Source organism: Peromyscus leucopus, chromosome 7 (genome assembly GCF_004664715.2).
Source record: "Peromyscus leucopus breed LL Stock chromosome 7, UCI_PerLeu_2.1, whole genome shotgun sequence".
Lineage (NCBI taxonomy): Eukaryota > Metazoa > Chordata > Mammalia > Rodentia > Cricetidae > Peromyscus > Peromyscus leucopus.
The window spans coordinates 2,180,903-2,202,337 of record NC_051069.1 but is presented as its reverse complement, the minus strand read 5'-3'; the positions used below and the strand labels follow the sequence as shown (position 1 = coordinate 2,202,337).

Genomic DNA, 21,435 nt, shown 5'->3' with positions numbered 1-21,435 from the left:
GAATAAATAAATAAATAAATCTTTAAAAAAAAAAGAAAGAAAGCATTGCACATCATGGGCCATCATTGTAAACAAATCTAAGATAAAATGATTTCTTATGCGGACAAATGATCTCCATTAAAATTTTCTGAGAAAGGGCTAGAGAAATGACTCTGGTTAAGAGCACCTGCTGGCCGGGTAGTGGTGGCGCATGCCTTTAATCCCAGTACTCGGGAGGCACAGCCAGGCAGATCTCTGTGAGTTCAAGGCCAGCCTGGTGCACAGAGTGAGATCCAGGACAGGTACCAAAACTGCACTGATTGATTACTGAGAAGCCCAGAATCTATGATGAGTGTGTGTGTGTGGGGGGGGGGGTGGTGGGGTCCTTTCTTCTCCAGGAAGCTGTCAAAAGCAGGCAACTCCAGGTCTACTCTGAAAGCCTCAAAGTTTGTTCTACCTTGAGACCGACTACTGGACAGAGCATGAGTCCAAATGTAAAGTAACAGTGTCACAGAGGTTTTCAAGGCCACTATAAAACTGCAACTGTCAAATCCTAACATAAAAGACTGAAAGATAGACGTATTCTCTTACACAGGAAGGGCCAAGAACCAGCCCAACCATGACAAAGGTGCATCTCAGACAATAACAGAAAACTACCGAGAGATCACGAGGCTGCATTCATTTCAAGATCACTGCCTCTTACTTGGAAAAAGGGTTCTGTTTGGTGAAGGCACTTCCAATTCCACAGGGAAAACAGGTCTCACTTTCTTACAGTTGAGAGATAACACACAAAAACTGAATTAGTGCTCTGTCTTGTGAGCAGTGGCAGGGTAAATCTGACAGCCTATGGTCCACACGGTAGCATGCAAATTTCCTCAGTTTGGGGAAATCATTTAATGGAAAGGAATCGAGGGGACGGCGGGGGAGAGATGGTTCAACTGTTAAGAGGACTGACTGCTCCTCCAGAGGACTGGATGACATCTTCTGGCCTCGATAAGCACAGCACATACATGATACACATACATACAGGCAGGCAAAACCCATACAAATAAATAACCCCCACATTTTTTCTATTATTCTTTAAAAAAAGAAAGAGGGGCTGGAGAGATGGCTCAGAGGTTAAGAGCACCAACTGTTCTTCCAGAGGTCCTGAGTTCAATTCCCAGCAACCACATGGTGGTGGCTCACTACCATCTGCGATGCGATCTGGCGCCCTCTTCTGTATACATAATAAATAAATAAATCTTTAAAAAATAAAAAGAAAAAAAAAAGAAAGGGGGCTGGAGAGATGGCTCAGCAGTTAAGAGCACTGGCTGCTCTTCCAGAGGACCCAGGTTCAATTCCCAGCACCCACGTGGCAGCTCTCAACTGTCTGTAACTCCTGTTCCAGGGGATCTGACACCCTCACACAGACATACATGCAGGAAAAACACCAATGTACATAAAATACAAACAAATCTTTAAGAAAAAAAGAAAGAAAATGAAAACAATTTCCCTGCCATGAGAAGCCACACTCTAATGGTATGCAAATAGAAAAGCATACCAATCCTTAAATGTACTTCTAAGGACATTAATATTCATCCACAGACTAGTTTGGTGTATCAAATAAGCAACTAATGCCACTTTTTACCACTAATACCAATATTTATCATCATCTTAAGCACAGAGTAAATAAAATATTCATTTTTTTATTTCAGACAAGGGGCCATGATGTCTGAAGTAATTCTACAAAAGAAGCATGGCATATTCATGTATCTATCTAAACAAATGAGATCTTTCTACTACTCACTCACTAGTTCAGAACTTAGCATGATCAAATGAAGAATGACATAAAAAACAGCCTTAAACTTGGCTCCAATAACACAATAGTATAAGTTTCACACATATCAATGAGGACAATCTTGACACAAGAAAATAACAAGGTCTGTTTTAATATTAATGAATAAATTCAGAATTATACCCAATATTTACATATTATTCACAGCTAAACTTCACAATTCATGAGTTCTGGTGTTACAAATTAAGTCCCATTTTAAAAAATACTAAGTAAAACTGCTGTCTATTTAGAGCAAATGGGGTGATGATAAAAAATACTGTATCCCCAGCCAGGTGGTGGTGGCGCACACCTTTAATCCCAGCATTTTGGAGGCAGAGGCAGGCGGAACTGTGAGTTTGAGGCCAGCCTGGTCTACAGAGCGAGTTCCAGGACAGGCACCAAAGCTACACAGAAAAACCCTATCTCAGAAGAAAAACAAAAAACAAAACAACAACAACAAAACCTATATCCCCTAAGATTCTAATTCTAGCTCTAATGGTCTGGGATAGAATTTTGCAACAGTGAGCTTTACTTTCTTCTCCAGGTGAATCTAATGTATCCTAGCTTTAAAACTAGTACTCTAATACAATTATAATCAAGCTGGGAATCTGGAGGGAATAGGTAACAAATATGTTAAAGTGTCTACATTTAAAAGTTCAGTATACAACTAGGAAATAAAATCTCACCGATAGCTTTCTCCAACTGTAACAATCTCCACTTCACTGTCAGTTGAGGTAACATTAATTTCTTCATTGGCAGTGACCTGGGGAGTGAAGGAAGCTTCTATCACCACAACATCTTCATCAATACTTCCTGGAAACAAAAAGCAAACCCATTTAAAAGACATGAGTAGGCTAACCACTAGGCAAAAGTTTATCTTGACCTTGAAGACTATTAAATTAATATGAAAATAATGGAGAGTTATACAGCATCTCTCTTTTGTTGTTCAAGAGCCAAAGATGAGCCTAAAGAGTCAAAACTGCTACAACTTCAGATTTGTGAAGTGGAGGACAAAAGCAGGAGCGGGAATAAAGCAGCTGGTAGTGGAAGGCACTTGGGGTGGGAATGAGTACCAAGTGTTGAGACTGTGTAGAGAGCAAAAGCTTTGGAACTGGAACCACATTCCAAGCTCTCACTCTGTTTGATGTGCCTTCTATAGTTCTGAAGGTCTCACTCAGGAAGCTGTGTCACTAAGGATACTGCACACAGCAGCAAGGAAGAACTCACAAGCAGAAAATGTTCCTTTCTTACGCTCATGACTGTGAGAGAAACATTACTACCCACATAGCTTAGAGTTTTTACCTAACATCTGTACTGACAGGTCCTTATAATTAAGGCAGAGGTTGTTTTACTATGAAGGCTGAGAAAGGAGTGTGGCTTTTTAAGAGCAAGCTTGTCTGCACTGGGTAGGATCCCACTGCTGTGAAACCATCTCCTATTCATCCATCAATTGAAAGGCATTCTTCCCTTTCCCTCAAACACCCCAGCTATCACCATTCCACTGTGTTTAAGAACCTGACCATCAGATGACTCGTGTTAGAATGGCAAAGTATTTTGACTGGTTATGACTGGCTTATTTCACTTTGTAAGACATTTAATGGAAACACACACACACACACACACACACACACAGATTTTGATCCAGTTGTTCATGACAACAGACAACCACGATAAACAATTCAAATGCCATCAGCTGGATAAGTCAAATGTGTATGAAGAAATGAATGAAACAAGCAGAAACTAACTCAAGGGTCCATGAATGAACCCTGAAACTATGCTGAGTAAGACAGCACATAGGAAGGGCCACATATTGTGGTTCGTTTATATAAAATGCCCAAACAAGGCAAATTATATTCGGCAAACAGATGAAAGGTTGCATGAGACAAGGGGAGAGGCAGAAACAGTAAAAAAAAAAAAAAAAAAAAAAAAAAAAGGTGGCAGGTAACAGAGCTGACAGAAATGTTCTAAAATTGCACTGTGCTCACAGACAGTTTAAGATTAATAAAAAAAAATCTGAATGAATTGACATAAATTATACCCTAATAAAGCTAAAGCTATTAAATGTGAACACAGCTCCACATAAGATACAAAAAAATAAGTCAATCAATGGAGGGAGCTACAGTTTGGAATAAAAAAAACCCAAATCCCACAGATGTCAATTCCCCCAATTTAATCTGTATACAGTACAAGAAAAACATGTCTTCTCATTATTATCCCCAGGTAAGCAAACTGATTATAAAGTGTATTTGGAAAAATAAGCAAAAATATTGAGAAAAATGGTAAAGATTCTATAATCAAAGTATGTTCTTCTGCAGAAATACACAGACAATCAGATCAATACAAATCTCACACAGGCTGAAGGATGGCTCAGCAGGTAAAGGCACTTTGCTACCAAGACTGTTGTTCCGAGTTCTACCCCTGGGACCCACACAATGGAAGGACAGAACCAACTCCGACAAGTGTCCTTTGACCTTGACAAGCACAACCCACCCACCCGCATACATACAGTAAACAAATTTAAAAAATCCAATAGTATATCTAAATGCACAGGGAATTTAACATATGATAATGATGGCATCTTAGATCCAAGGGGGAAAATGTTAATGGGTGATTTGGCGGCAGCTGGATATCTACATGAATTCAGATCCTCTGAATCCATGAAAAAAGTTGAGTGTGGCAGTGCATGTAGTACTGGGGGGAACTGTGGAGACAAGTAGATCCTTGGTGCTCATAGGCCAGCCAGCCTAGCCAAATAATGAGCTGAAGTTTCAGTAAGAGACCAACTGTTTCAATGAATGAATGAATGAATGGAAGTTAAATATAAGAGAACCACCAGAAGAGACACCCAACTGCACATGCACACCTACACACATGTGCACACTTACACGAAGTACACGTAACGCACACACAGATTTTAAGTTATAAGAAAGTCTCATATCCACAACTAACTGGAAACTCCACCGTTTTAGTGGTATTAAACAGTAAGTTTAAAAAATAAATTAAAGAGGGGCTGGACAGATGACTCAGTGGTTAAGATCACTGGCTGATCTTGCAGACAACCTGTATTCAATTTCCAGCACCAACATGGTAGCTCACAACAGTCTGTAAGACCAGTTATAGGGAATTCGATGCCCTTTTCTGGCCTTTGCAAGCACTACACACACAGAGCATGACATATATGCAAGCAAAATGAGATAATTCTCTAAAATAAATTAAAATGAACAAAAATAACAAGTAAATCAGGGCATCAGGTAAAGTTCATTGAACAATCACAGAAATAAAATATTAAAATGAGCCTAAATTTATTAGATTATCTTGAAATACCTGAATTTTGCTGAACATGGTGGTAAATGCCTTTAATCCCAGAAACTGGGAGGCAGAAGCAGGAGGACCTCTGCGTGTTTCAAGCTAGCCTGGTCTACATAGTGAGTTCCAGGACAGCCAGGGCTACACAGTGAGATCCTGCCTCAAAAAACAAACCTGAATTTCTTGACAAATACTACATGGATCAAAATATAGGTAAACCTCACTGTAAGTTAAGATAACTCAATGTCCAACAAAGTTGCTATTAACCCAACGGACACTTCATTACGGCTTTCTGTTTATGAGCAGAAATCATAATAAATTTAGAAGCCAATTAATAAAGATGCATCAAGAGAGAACTATTTCTCAGAATCCTGGTGAACTTGACACATGAGCTGATGCTTGTAAAACAACATCTGCCAGGCGGTGGTGGCACACGTCTTTAATCCCAGCACTTGGGAGGCTCTCTCTGTGAGTTCGAGGCCAGCCTGGTCTACAGAGCAAGATCCAGGACAGGCACCAAAACTACACAGAGAAACCCTGTCTCAAAAAAACACCACCACCACCACCAACAACAACAAAACAACCAACAACAACAACAAAAAAAAACCCCAACAACATCCAATACTAAGTTCAACTAATTTACTTCAGGTGAATTGGCAAAAGCAGTGAGTGCCGGACATTTGCTGTCTCTTAGAGCTTAAAAGCAGTATAAAATGCTCAAATTTCTATCAGGCACTAAACTAGCCCACAAACCACACTGACACTGGCATATAAAACTAGTTAACACTGACACTCCCAACCCGATCCTGATTAAAACATACTTGACTTAGTCGCCAGGCCTGGACTCAATGTCAAGTTTTTGCCACTCTAAGGCTTTAGCCAGTCACTAATATGTGAAAGAGTGGATTTTTTTTTTTTTTTTTTTTTTAGAAACAGAACTAAGCCCCATCAATATTTCAGTTTCTTATGAATTTAAGCCATTCTAAAATGATTCTCCAAATGTACCGGCTATAATCAGAAAAGGACAGGGAGGACTAAATTAGAGACACACAAAACTCACAGAACTGCACTGTGGCTGGAGTTACCTACCACCTTCATGGCATCATCCACTGTTGAGAGCAGAGGCACTGGATGAAGATTCCTTGGGCATTCTGGCACAGCAGCGGGTAACGTTTTAAGTATATATAAACTATGACACACTTTCAGATGTTATTCAGATATATTTATACAGGTGTGCAAGTTTATATAGCAAATATTCATCAGAAAGAGTTGAACTATGGAGCATTCAAGCATAGAAGCCGCACAACTGTTATATAAGTAATTGTGCAAGCCGATACAAAAAGACCTTCATTATTTATCTCTGCATATTTTCATATTTTCTGTTGGAGAGAAACTATTAACAGCTATTACTTCTGGGCAATAAGAATGAAATATCTAAAGAGGAAATTTATTCTATGCTTTTATAATTCTGTATCATTTGCATTAAACTGTTATTTTATTATGAGTATGGGTGTTTTGCCTGCGTGTATGTGTGCACCATTTGTATGTAGTGCCTGCAGAGGCCAGAAGAGGGCATCAGATTCCATGGGAATAGAGTTGCATACAGCTGTGAACCATGTGGGTGCTGGGAATTGAGCCTAGGTCCTATAAAAGGAATCAATGCTCTTAACCACTGAACCGTCTCTCCCAGCCTTAAGCAAACAACAACAAAAACCCAAAACCTAGTTAAAAATAAAACATTTCTCTAGAAACCAAAAAATGCCAGGGTTCATTAACTTTTAGGACTTATGCTTCCCCAGATAAATGCGTACCAGAACATACACCACATACTTATCTGCAGGGTGGTATGTGCACCAGTTTATTCTACCTAACTATAGTTTTCTATGCATGTGTTTGATACAAAGGAGGTGAGATCAAACGGGAGAACACATGGCACATGTGGAAACGATCATGCACTCTAGTGAGCCCTATTGCTTTAGGTCCATGCTTGTTTAGAACATGTTAAGGACCTGGGTTCAAGCCCTAATATGCAAAAACTAAATAACAAAATCATTCAAATACTTCAACTAATTTTTGTTTTCTTCTTTGAGTCAGGCTCTTCCTGTGTAGCCCAGGCTATCCTGGAACTCAGAGATTCACCTGCCTCTGCCTCCCAAGCACTGGGATTAAAGGTATATGCATGCCTAAGAATAACTAAGTTGAACTTACTTTTTTTTTTTTTTTTTTTTTTTTTTTAGCAATAAAAAGGATGGTAAATTTAGTATGGTGGCACATTACATGCTTGAAATCCCAGCACTGAGAAGCTACAACACCAAGAGCAAGAAACCCACAACAAGAAGACTGTCTCCAAAGAAACAGAACAACAGGAACACAGTAAAAGAAAACTAAGATTAATCAGATTTTTATAGTGATTATAAACGTTCTTAATAGGGAAATAATAGTTACCTGGAAAAAAATTGCAAAAGTGAAATATATTACAAGAGTACAAAAGAGCAAAAAAAAGGGCCATAAATCAACTCATTTAAAAGTTAATCTAGCCACGTGTGGTGGCATACACCTTTGGTCCCAGCACTTGGGAAGCAGAGGTAGGCACATCTCTGTGAGTTGGAGGCTAGCCTGGTCTACAAAAGCAAGTTCCAGGACAGTCAGTGCTACACAGAGATACCCTGTCTCAAAAAACCTAAAAGTTAATCTAATTATGAGAAAGGCATTGTGACCCCACCTATAATCTCAGCACTCTGGCGAAAGAAGCAAGTGGATCTCTGTGAGTTCAGGGCCAACCTGGTCTACATAGTGAGTTCCAGGCCAACCAGGATTACACAGTGAAATCCTGTCTCATAATCATCACCACCATCCTCACTGTCATCTAGTTATAAATAAAACAGTTACTTAAAAAGAATTAACAAATATCAACAACGAATTCTGACTTCATTTTTGTCACTAGAAACTCTCTTAGTATCCTGGAGTTGGAGTAACAGCTTAACAGTTGATTATTCATACTATTAAAGAATAAAAGCTATGAGGACTTCTTTGAGAACCTGGGTATAGGCACAACGGCACAACACCTACTCCTACGGCCTTCTCACCTGAGGGGGCAGCAGGGTTGCCGGGGTTCTCGCTGGCAGATGCACACAGGTCCTCCTCTCCGTCCGTTGAGGAACTGGAAGAGGAGTCGCTGCTGAGGTCGTTCTCACTAGAGCTACTGGAGCTGGGGAGGAGCGCATACTTCCTCTGGGCCAGCACCTCCCGCTTCTTCCTCTGCACCAGCAGCCTCTCCTTCTGCTTCTGCGTCCTCTGAGAGGAGCTGCTCTTCACTAGTCTCTTTCTGCATGGCAGTCTCCTCAGTGCACTACCGTGAAAACAAGGTCTTTTCATTAACAAGCCTGACACAGACTCTGCCTCAGTCCGAGGCCACTTTTGGGACCGTGCACTGTGACTTCTGCTTTTAGCACTCAAAACAGGCTGGGGATGTCTCCCTGAGACTTCTTTGTCCTCATCTGAAGTCACAGTGTCAGAGTCCCCAAAATGGAGACTAGAAGAGGGAGAAGACAGACACTCACTGAAGGAAGAGTCGTTGTCTTCATCACTTGGTGTCTCCAGATGTTGTCTCAACCCTAGGATTCCCTGATTTTCTTTGACACAATTCTGTACATATGAGGGGCCAGCCTGTTGGCTTTTGCGCTTTTTCCTCACAACACCACTTTTTTCTTGTTCTTGCTGGTTGCCATTCATGTCCTTCTCTTGTTTTGAATCATCACACAGGTGAGAGAATTCATTCCCCACTTTGCTGTTAATCATCTCCACTTCTGCAGGGAAGCTCTTGGTGGCCCCTAGGGGCTGTGGGTGCAGAAGGACCCCCTTCAGACTCTCCTGTGTTGTGGGCGCATCAGGAGGAGTCCCACTCTTCATAGCCACTTTTAGGGTGTAGAGCTCGGTAAATTCAGGAGTCCATTGAGACATGGGAAACTTTAAGGCAGGCCTAGGAGACACAAGCCAGACATTGAAAGGACTCAGTACATCTGAGCTCCACAAGTGACTAAAGCCTGCAGCAGCCACAACATGACTGAGCTAAGCCAGCCACTTGACGTTTTGACCACTCTTCTAGAACCTCTGCTTTCTGTCCCTACTTCCAGAAACGCAAATAACTACTAGCACACAGTACACGACAACTTATAGTAACCAAATGGACCTTGCAATATTCCTGCTAGCTTTCCCAAGATAGCATATTTGGTCAAACTCAAACACTTCCTTTAAGCTTCCTTCATTAAACTAGAAAAGAGAATTAGAATTCAAAAGACTGCTAACTGTACCAGCAGTCCCGTCACTGGGTACAGTCAAAAGAAATCAGTCTGCTGAAGTCACACCAGCACATGCCCATGTTCATTGCAGCATTGACCACAATAGCCAAATGATGGATGAAGAAAATGTAGGAGATACACAATGAAATGTCATTCACCCATAAAAAAGAACGAAATCCTTTCATCTGTAATAACCTGGGCAGGCCGGGCGGTGGTGGCGCACACCTTTAATCCCAGCACTCGGGAAGCAGAGCCAGGTGGATCTCTGAGTTCGAGGCCAGCCTGGGCTACAGAGCGAGATCCAGGAAAAGGCGCAAAGCCACACAGAGAAACCCTGTCTCCAGGAGAAAAAAAAAAAAAAAAACCTGGGCAGAACTATAAATCATTACATTGAGTGAAATAAGGCAGGCTGAAAAGCAAGTTCCACATGACCTTACTCACATGTGGGGTCGACAAAACTTAAATCTCACAGAAGCTGAGAGCAGAATGAAGGTTACCAGAGGCTGGAGAATAGGGTAAAGAGGTGAGGGAAGGGGTCAACAAGTACGAGTTACAGTTACATACAAACAACAAGTACTAGTTACAATTACATACGAATAACAAGTTTTGGTGATAGTGTACAATAAAGTGATTACAGATGATACTATCCTGTGTTTCAAACAGCTAGAGAAGATTTTGAAAACTATACCCGAAAGAAAGATGTCTGTGGAGGCACATATGTTAACCCGACTGAAACATTACACTATGTAGAATAATATTATTGATACTAATTTATCAAAACATTACATGGTACTGAAAAATATGTACAATGTTTAAGTTTTTATGTATCATTTAAAAGTATCATTTAAAACTAAATTTAGGGAGACTACATTCCTGAGGATGTATAGGCGATCCACAGTTGCTGGGGGAGGCATTTTCTTCTCTGGTCTGGCCTATGCTCCTGAAAATAATCCTTTATTCATATTCCTGCTAGCAACCCTAATGAAGTTGTAGCTCCCCATCACCAACAACAAAGATGTAAAAGCAGAAGACTTGGGAAAAGGAAAGGGATCAATGGGAGCAGAGGAGGAAAGACATGAGAGAGGGGAACTAGAGGTGAATATGATCAAAATGCATTATGTACATGACAAAAAATATCATAACAAAAGCCATCTTGTATATGATTGATATGATGCTAATAAAAACTTAAAATTTTAGCCAGGTGGTGGCGCACGCCTTTAATACCAGCACTCGGGAGGCAAAGCCAGGCAATTTCTGTGAGTTCGAGGCCAGCCTGGTCTACAGAACAAGATCCAGGACAGGCACCAAAATTACACAGAGAAACCCTGTCTCGAAAAACAAAACAAAACTTAAAATTTTAATTTAATTTTATTTAATTTAATTTAAATTCTAAGAAAAATATAATAAAGTCATCAAATCACACTTTGGAGGCTGAAGCAGAAATACTGCAAAGCCAGTCACAAGACTCCCCCAGCCCTATATCCCCTCCCCCACTAAAAAAAGAATTCCAAAGACTAGTCACCATGTGTTGAGGAATACTGCCTTGAGGGTATAACATGGTCACTGATCTCTTAAACTGTCAGCAGCTCTGAGTGCCAGGAGACTTTCCCTCATCAAAGGAAAGGGACTCATGAGGCCCACCTCTTCCAAAGAGTTTACAGATAAGCACTGTTAAAGCAGGGGTTGTGAGTCACCCCACCCCAGGATTTGCAGGCTATTAACATCTGCTAAGGGGAGGGGTGCTTCTAAGGCCACATCCTTCCCCAAGAGCTGCCAGGAAATAGCTGCTGCTGGGAGACTATCTGCAGTGTAGCCCACTGCTCCCCTAAGAAATCCCAGTTCAATGATGGTTCACCAAGCCACAGCTGAATTGGTGTTTCCACTGTCGGTGCCATCTGGGGTGAGTAGACATTTGTTTGTGTATCTTCAGAAAAGTTCGTGTCTTCCCTTTGATATTTGACATGTTAAAATTGTTTAATAAATACTTCCTGTACATTTAGATGGTTTTTCCATTAGATTCAATAATTAACTAACAGAAGTACAGTTTCTTTCTCCTATGACTCTCTCCGACCTTCTAATGGGAATATAATTCCAATGTCCAGAAGCTTGACATAACTAGTGTGTTTACTGTCAGCACAGCAAGCCTAGAGCAAGGACCAGGAAGCTGAGGATCACTGTTCAATCAGCAGCACAGCAGAAAAACAACCAACCAAACTTCCCACAACTGATCTAAAGGTTATGTTCATTCTCCACTATCAAACAAAACCAGTACAAAATTAACTGCTGACCGAACAAACCCATGCAATGGGTTATAACTTACTAATCAAAAGAAATTAAGTATTGCTCCAAGCTACACACTAATGAACATCATGCGAACCAATTATAAAAGACTATACAGTTAGGGTTGGAGAGATGGCTGAGCAATTAAGAGCACTTGCTGCTATTATGGAGGATCTAGGTTCAGTTCCCAGCACACACAAGATGGCTCACAAGTATCTGTAACTTCAGTTGGCCTATGTGGGCACCAGACACATATATGATACATACACACACATGCAAAGTACTCACATGCATAAAAGAAATTAAACCTAGCTTTTAAAAACTGCAGACTAGCCGGGCGGTGGTGGCGCACGCCTTTAATCCCAGCACTCGGGAGGCAGAGGCAGGCGGATCTTTGTGAGTTCGAGGCCAGCCTGGGCTACCAAGTGAGTTCCAGGAAAGGCGCAAAGCTACACAGAGAAACCCTATCTCGAAAAAAAAAAAAAAAAAAAAAAAAAAAAAAAAAAAAAAAAAACTGCAGACTATATACAGGTAAAATTTCTTTTATATGAAATGTCAAATACCTAGAGGTAAAAACTAGATTAGTGGTTACCTAAGACTGCAGATGATGTGTTTAGGATTCTGCCACCCCTCCAGCTATATGACCACACATGCGCAGTTCAGTACCTAAGCAAAGGGTCTTACATCATCTGTGCACTGCGTGATTACACAATCTGCACATGCATAGCATAGCTCCGTAAACCCACATGCACATGTGCAGGAAAATCCTTAAAAAGCCAGGCACAGACTCATCCCCTCTCTTCTGCTCTCTCCTCCTTCTGCCTCTGCACTGCGCAGGAAAATCCTTAAAAAGCCAGGCACAGACTCATCCCCTCTCTTCTGCTCTCTCCTCCTTCTGCCTCTGCACTGCGCAGGAAAATCCTTAAAAAGCCAGGCACAGACTCATCCCCTCTCTTCTGCTCTCTCCTCCTTCTGCCTCTGCACTGTGCAGGAAAATCCTTCAAGAGCCAGGCACAGACTCATCCCCTCTCTTCTGCTCTCCTCCTTCTGCCTCTGCACTGTCTTCCACAGGCCTGGTCACTGTCTTCTGACTGTCCCCAACCCCCACCCCAACCTCAATAAAGCTCTAATACTGGGTTTTGTCATGCCTCGTGACCTTTCTCCAATAGTAACGGCACCGCTTATTATTTTAAAGCCAACATTAAGAATTAGATTATGAGAGACAGAGCTTCTTTTTTTCCCCCCCAAGATAGGGTTTGTCTGTGTAGTTTTGGTGCCTGCCCTGGATCTCGCTCTGTAGAGCAGACTGGCCTCGAACTCACAGATCCGCCTGGCTCTGTTGCCTGAGGGCTAGGATTAAAGGCGTTTGCCACCACTGCCCTGTGGCTTCTTTTGTTTTCTTTCTTTCTTTTTTTTTTTTTTTTTTTTGAGAACTGTGTCTCAAATAGACTATGGTATTAGCTGTTCAACTCTGATTCTACAGAAAGCACCAACACTGAATATCTCAATGAGCTTTTGTTCAACCTCTGACTATGAGGAAACCAGCGACACTGGATCTCAAACAGTGAAAAGTCCAAAGATAATTATGAAGACCCTTGGGCACCGAATACTTGTAGACCCCATAAGTAACAGAAAACTTTTAAAATACCTGAGATTCTTCCAGAAATCTGCATCTCTAAGAAGACAGTCTTTGGGGGAGCTAGAGAGATGGCTCAGAGGTTAAGAGCACTGACTGCTCTTCCAGAGGTCCTGAGTTCAATTCCCAGCAACCACATGTGGCTCACAACCATCTGTAATGAGATCTGGTGCCCTCTTCTGGCCTGCAGTCATATATGCTGTATACATAATAAATAAATCTTTAAAAAAAAAAAAGAAGAAGAAGACAGTCTTTGTCTTTTCCTATCACTTTATGCCCCAAAGCCAAAACAATGAAATCTTTATGGTTAAATCTGCTCAGGTTTTAATCACTTCGGCCCTCCTAAAGAGTAAGGCAGAAGGAAAGGAAGGCAAGGCATGGTGGCCTATGCCTTTAATCTCAGCACCTTTTCGAGACAGAGGCAAGAGGATGTCTGGAGTTCAAGCGAGGCAAACCTGGAATATGTGGTGAGTTCCAGGGCAGCTGGAGCTACATGGGAAACCCGTCTCAAACAAACAAACCAAAGAAAACCAAACCAAACCAAAATGTAGTAAGATGGAGGAATGCAGAGGGGTGGGGTAGGGTAGGGTGGGGTGGGGTGTCTGGAATGCTTTGTATCTTTACACCAGTAACTGCTTCCTAAATTGCCATACAAATGTAAAATGTAACATTAGCATCCCGTATTAACTCAGAGATTCTCACTTAGGAACTACAAATTTATGCTCTATTTTAAACTAAGAAAAAGGACTAAGTCTGTGAGACAGAAATACAAGCACGGCATGCTTTTTGTGTGTATGTGTGTTGGGTTGTGTGTGCATTTCTGTATGCATGTGGAGGTTAGAAATCAGCCTTCCATGTCATCCCTCAGGAGCCACCCACCCTGTTTTTTGAGAAAGTGTCTCTCAATAGGCCCTGGAACTCACAGATTAGGCTAGGTTGGCTAGCTAGCAAGTCCTCTATCGATCTCTGCCTACCCAACACTGGAATTACAAATACATGCCACCATGCTCAGCTTTTTTTTTGTTTGTTTGTTTGGTTTGGTTTTCTGTGTAGCCCTGGCTGTCCTGGAACTAGCTCTGTAGGCCAGGCTGGCCTTGAACTCAGATATCTGCCTACGTCTGCCTCTGGAGTACTGGAATTAAAGGAGCAGGCTAAAACAAGCAACTGATTTTTATTTTATTTTAGGGTCTCAGGTATTTATCCCAGGCTGGACACAATCTCTCACTATGTATAAGGACAACCTTGAACTTCTGACCTTGTCTCCACATCCCAAGTCCATGTGCCACCACACCTGGTTTATGCAGTAGTGCCTGGGGTCAAATCCAGGGTTCTGGGGACAATAGACAAGCACTCTATCAATTGAGCACACCTCAGCCATAAAGATAGTTTTATATAGCTTTAAACAAGTAGTTTTACATAGCTATTAAACAAGAATTTTTTTTTTTTAGGCCAGAGATCTTACATCTTTTCTATAAAAATTCCAGAGATAATCAGAAAATAAACTAGATACACTAATGCTTTTAAATATGGTTTTATACAAATGAAAATAATTATGTTTCAAGGACATTATTTACTTGGGGTGGTATTTGAAATGTTTAATTCTCTTCTGAACTCGGGCAGTTACGTTAGAATTGCTAGTTTGAGTATATTAAATCAACTGTCTGATAGACCCACTCTTACTGTCCAATACCACTGCAGACACTTGGAGACAGCTGCTCACTGAGCTGTTCCAGACATCAAAACCGTATTAGCAAAAACCCGTATTTCCCCAAAGGTATCACTCTGAAATGAACTACATTTTCAAAGTACTTAGAATTAAGTTTCTAGAGAGATTTCTGATAGAAGTCTAAGGATCTAAAAATATATTCAGTTTTGAAAAGGGTGGTGAGAACCTTGATAAATGTATTAGCAAATAACTAATTTGCAACCCCTAACAGCAAAAAAGAAATGACACTCAGAAAACTGCTATTAAATGCAGCTTGCTTATTTATTTGTTTGTTTGTTTTGACAATGTAGCCAAGGCTGGCCCTGGACTTGCTATTTCCTGCCTGGGGTTACAAGCATGAGTGAGCATACCAAGCTGTGTCAAGTTATTTTTCTTTTGGTTAGGATAAAAATGAAAACATAAAAACAGATCAATGATCTTGGCAACCTCCCCTAAAGAGACAATATAGTTATTATCAAAAGATTCATTTAAAAAAAATTTCATTTGGATCCTTGACCATGGAAATCAAGATGAAATATATAAATCATTGCAGACAACTCAATTACTCTAAGAGTGCTATTTTCTTTTCATTCATTCATTCGATTTACTCAATTTTACACGTATGAGTATTTGGACTGTATCTTAGTCAGTGTTCTATTGATGTGAAGGGACACCATGACCACAGCAACTCTTATAAAGAAAAACATTTACTGACTTACAGTTCAGAGGTTTAGTCCATTATCATCATGTCATTGTGCAGGCAGACCTGGTGCTGGAGAGGTAGCTGAAGGTTCTACACCTCGATTGGCAAGCAGCAGGAAGTGAGACTCTGGGCTGGCTGGAGCATTTGAAATTCCAAAGCCAACCTCCAGTGACACATTTCCTCCAACAAGGCCACACCAATTAATTATCCCTGTCAAGCATTGCCACTCCCTCATGACCAAGCATTCAAATCTAAGAGCCTATGAGAGCCATTCTTTTTTTCTTTTTTTGGTTTTTTGAGACAGAGTTTCTTTGTGTAGCTTTGGAACCTATCCTGGAACTCACTCTGTAGCCCAGGCTTACAGAGACCCGCCTGCCTCTGCCTCCCGAGTGCTGGGATTAAAGGCGTGCACCACCACTGCCCTGCAGGAGCCATTCTTATTCAAACCACCACAGCCTACATGCACACATGTCTGCCGAGGGGTCAAATGAAGGTATTAGATCCCTTGGAGCTACAGTTACGGATGGTTCTGATACATCATGTGGGTGCTGGGAACTGAACCTGAGTCCTTAGCAAGAACAAGTACTCTTAACCACTAAAGCTGTCTCTCCAAGGCCCCAGAATGTTGTTTTCATAGCACAGAAACAGGGTAGCATCAAAAGCCCTCTAGGATAAAATTGCACAACACAAAAACCGCACTTGTTGAAATCACCCATTCTAGAAAGTCTACTCTGGTGAGGTTGAAGGACTCAGGAGACACTGATGGGCATAGCCACATTCCATGAGCCAAAATCCACAAGAACTGCACAGCACTGACCCACAAAGAATTAACAGACGGAGTAGAGACAAATACAGGTCACAAGACACAGAGGAGATAATACTGAAAGAACTGTAAGTCAGAGCAGAGATGGAGACTGGCACGGCCTGAAGAAGGAGCCCTAGAGGGAAGCCATTCTAAACCTTTAAAATCTTACACTGAAATTCACATCCTTACATTTACATTTTCAATGGCTCATACAGTAGTATAATATGAAAAAAGGATCAAAAGAGCCCAAAACTGGAGACAGAGCAACAACAATTAAAAGGTCACTACTTCTACAAAGCAAGGATACACCAAGACAGACAGGAGACACTAGACAACTGAAACAGACTAATTCTAAAGTCAGGGTCACCACAGTTCTGCTGACCTTTGCACAGGAAGCACTTCCTGCTATCCTCATAGCTGAGTTAGAATAACCTGCCCGGCTCCCAGGGCCGTGCCACACAGTCCTCGTTTTCTCATTTCTAACAGCCTTTTTCTTCGTGAACTCTAAGAATACAAATCAGATCACATTCCATTCCCTCACTAGAAACCTTTCAGTGGTTTCTAAATGTCCCAAAAATAAAACCCCAACTCTTGAGTGACCTCACGCTCTGGGTCCAGCTCCTACTAGCTTCTCTCAGTCAACATCACAGTCAAACTGTCCTTCTTTCTTTCTTACCCGTGACAAGCCTTTCAATCTTGGCCCTTTGTTCTTCTGCCCTTCACTGAGATCTGGGGTTAAATGCTCTATCTTTGGAGAGCTTTTCCTGAATGTTCTATGGCAACAAGGAGTCTGGCAGTCTTCCAAACAAGGAAAAAGTAACTGATTAAGAGCTGCAAATCTAAAATCTATCCCTTTATCTGCTCAGGCCACACTGGTCACTCACTGACTCCTCCTCACTGAGTGTCCTGCCAAATAACTGAGGGTAGCAAAGATAATAAGTGGGAAATATGGGGTTTCTTACATGGCACCCTGGCCACCTTGTTCCAGCTGCCTTAGACTTCCCAATCCCTGACCAATGTCCTTCACTCAGAACCAGACTTCCACCTCAGTCTGACAACTCTGCCTTCTCTGCTACCCCCAAATTTTCCATACAAGTATTTCCCTTAACAAGACCCACACAAGGCACATCACACATTATCAACAAAGTGAAAAATGCAACTCATGCAATAGGCAGGGACTGTTCCAAATCTTATTTGACAAGGGACTAATTTCCAGGACAAGTAAGAATTACAATACAACAAATTCTGATTGTAAAATGGACAATCATCTTGGCAGTTGTCTCTCTGTAAGCACAGGAGAAAATGCTCAATGACATTGCAAAGGGAATGTCTTTAGGGTAGCAATTCCCCAAACCTAGAATAACGAATGTTAGCAAGGATGTGGAGAAACTGGAACATTTGTTGGTGGGACTGAAGAATGGCAGCCATGGAAAAGGGTATGGTGTTTCCTCAAGGATCAACCACAGAACTACCATATAATCTAGTAATTTCAGTTCTGGTAGAAATAGCCCAAGCATCTAGCAGATGACCAGATACACAACATGTTGACACAATGGAACAGCACCAAGCCTTAAAAGGGAAATCATGAAACATGCTACAATACGGATGAACATTAAAGACCCAATGCTAAGTCAAATGAGCCCAACACACAAAGACAAATACTTTGATTCCACTTACAGGAAGGACATAGACCAGCCAAATTCACACAGAGAGAGGTGAATGAGGGTGTGACAGGCAGGGGAAGGGAAGAATGGGAGTTTGTGTTTAGTGAGCAGTTTCAGCTGGAACAGATAAAAGAGTTTCCAGAGAGGAAAGATGGCTATACAACAATGAAAATGTATTCACTGTCAAATCGCATACTAGTATGGTTAAGATGAGCCACTTACAGTGATGAGGTTGAGGCAGGAGGACTGCTCCATCCCAAGAGTTCAGGGGTTGCCTGGGCAACATAATGAGACATCCATCTTTTGGGGGAGATGAAGGAATGGGAGGGCAAGGTGGGAGAAAACAAGCTAGGCTAGGTATAGTGGCATACTTTATAATTCTAGCACTCAGACAGAGATAGGGAGATTACAAATTGGAGACCATCCTGGGCTACGAGGTGAGACTTTGTCTCAAAAAACAGAGGCTGGAGAGACGGCTCAGTGGTTAAGAGCACTGGCTGCTCTTCCAGAGGACCTATGTTCAATTCCTAGTACCCATAGGGCAGCTAATGATTTTAAGTCCAGTCCCAGGAGAGCCAAACCCCTCTTCTGTCTCCAAAGGCAATGCACACACATGGTGCAGATATACAAACAGGCAAAAACACTCATAAACATAAAATCAAAGGTTTAAAAATGTTTTTAAATGGCAGGCAGTACTTTTACCACTTCTAAGCCAGCAGCCTCTTGCAGTGTACTCAATAAACCTGGAAAGAAAGACAGAAACGGAGAGAAAGATAAAAAGGAGAGAGACAGCCGGGCGTGGGGGGCACACACTTTTAATCCCAGCACACAAAGTGAGTTCCAGTTTGTTACACAAAGAAACCCTGTCTCAAAAGACCAAAAAAGGAGAGCGTTGACTGACACACAGTAGGTACTCAAATGACCTCTTTCTGCATTAACGAGAAAGGGAAAGGTATAAAAATAGTAGCTGAATTTCTGACGGGGCAACAGAGGGAATGGTGATGCCAATCACTAAGACAGCAAGAAAGTATCTCCAGGAGGAGAAAAGCTGTATTAGTCCATGAGTCTAAAATATTTATCCATTGTGCTATATTCAATCTTGGAACTCTGCATCTATGGAATATATTTATCTTATAGTTGGGGTCCATCATACCATAAATCAGAAAAAGTAAGCATAAAAGAGAACTGTAGGGAACCAAGTGACTTACTCTCCTATCAAATAATTAAGCCATTAACCAAACCACACACTACTTTTTCTTATCATTGTTTGTTTCTTGAGACATGGTCTTTCTATGTAGTCCTGGCTATCCTGAAACTATTATGTACACCAGGCTGCCCTCAAACACAAGAGAGATCAGCTTGCTTCTGCCTCCTGACTGCTGGGATTAAATAAAGGTACATGCCACCACACACACAGCCACATGCTACTTTGAAATTAACAGCAAATACTCTAAGGAAAATAGCCATGTGTTTAGAAAGTCTGTACAAAGATCACTTCCATTTCCTTTAAGATCTTAAGCTTCAAGTTTACATAGTAAATCTGAGGACTGGCTAGATCTTGCTTACGGGTCCATTTTGTATGTCCAACAAAATTTGAAAGGAAGAAACAATGGAGAGAAGGAGGGGGCAAACAATGATTAATAGTGAAATGCCTATGCGTTCTCATCGAAATCAGGAAGAGAAAGCATATTCACTGCTATACAATATTGTTCTTGAAATATCAGTCATATCCTTCAAATGAGGACAAGCAAAAAATGAAAAACCAGGCAACTTTATTTGCAGGAAACTAGATGAGAACAACTAGAAACAAGACAAGTCAGTTATGTATGTGTTTACCACAGTCAAACCCAAACCACTGACTGTCCTCTGTACAAACAACAGCTAGTCAGAAAACGTACAATAACAAACACCCACAGACACAGGTAAAATAACTATCAAACTACCAAAATTAGTAAGAGACACATAAAGGCGGGCATGGTGGCACACACCTTTAATACCAGCACTCAGGAGGCAGAGGCAGGTGAATCTCTGAGTTCAAGGACAGCCTGGTCAGAGTGAGTTCTAGGACAAACAGAACTACACAGAGAAACACTGTCTCAAAAAACAAACAAACAAACAAAGGAAAAAGAGACACAGAGCCTATATGACCTATGTCAACTATGTCAACTATGCTGCTACACAAAATCTAATAGGGAATTCAATGTGATCCCGGGGCATACAACTGTTGACACACACACACACACACACACACACACACACACACACCCCTACTCACTCCAGATAGGGAACCCTACAAAAGATCAAATTATGAACACCACCAAAGTCCACCTTGGTGAAGCAATGAGTTTTATTGGGGTTTCTTACAGGAATATAAGAGAGGGGTTCTTACAGGAGCAGAAATGACACAAGGACAGCTGTGTCACCAAGGCCACCCCACAAAGCTGGGAATCTGGAGCACACTGCACAGCCTCCAGACAGCTAACAGGACAGAGACTGTCCTTTCCAAGAGACTCTGGTCTAAACCTCTTCCAGGCAGCTGGTCTTTGCAGCTTTTCTCCTCTAAGAATCTTCTTTGCCACTCAGGCTGTCTGAGGGACTCTCAGCTTCTACTGTTTACCCTGGCAGGGAGGGGCCTAGAGAATCCGGTCAGTTTCAGGGACTGCCTGGATATATATTGAGCTGCTTACCTTCCTAAGGAGCTTCCCATCAGGATAGAATGTTTCAATCTCAGAGGAAACTGTTGTACAATACACAGGCTGTAATCTCATTATTAGTACTAGCCCACAGCTTTTAAATTAATACTTCTTTAAAGATATGTTAACTATTAATGAGTAACCATTAAAATCTATTTCACAGAACCTGATAATATTAAAAGTACAATATTTTTTACTGTTATGTTAGTTTAAAAAAAGGGTCAATAAGAACTAAAAAATAGGCCAGGTAATGATGCATGCCATTAATCCCAGCACTCGGGAGGCAGAGGTAGATCTCTTGAGTTCGAGGCCAGCCTCATCTACAGAGCAAGTTCCAGGACAGCCAGGGCTACAGAAAAACCCTATCTCAAAAAACAAACAAACAAACAAAAAAAGCCATAAACCTAAAAAATAAGGCTTGGCGATTTTTGATAGAGAGTTTACCCAGATTAAGGCCCTGGCTTCAGTTCCCAACACTGAGGGCAAAGAAAGTTCAGAAAACAACATGTAAGGAAACAATTTCCATACACCCTTCAAATAACGGTCTGCC

The 21,435-nt window shown here is 41.4% G+C and overlaps 1 protein-coding gene across 8 annotated transcripts in view; it reads right to left on the bottom strand.

Moving 5' to 3' along the window:
• Rnf111 (ring finger protein 111) overlaps positions 1 to 21,435 on the bottom strand; it is a 77,813-nt gene that overhangs the window by 31,305 nt on the left and 25,073 nt on the right. For all 8 annotated transcript variants that reach the window (XM_037207359.1, XM_037207363.1, XM_037207362.1 and 5 more), the window contains exons 2-3: positions 8,188 to 9,080; positions 2,482 to 2,608 (exon numbers count right to left, since the gene is read on the bottom strand). In XM_037207359.1, coding sequence (XP_037063254.1) covers positions 2,482 to 2,608; positions 8,188 to 9,061 — 1,001 coding nt within the window. In that variant the 5' untranslated portion in view covers positions 9,062 to 9,080. The remainder of the gene's footprint in view (positions 1 to 2,481; positions 2,609 to 8,187; positions 9,081 to 21,435) is intronic.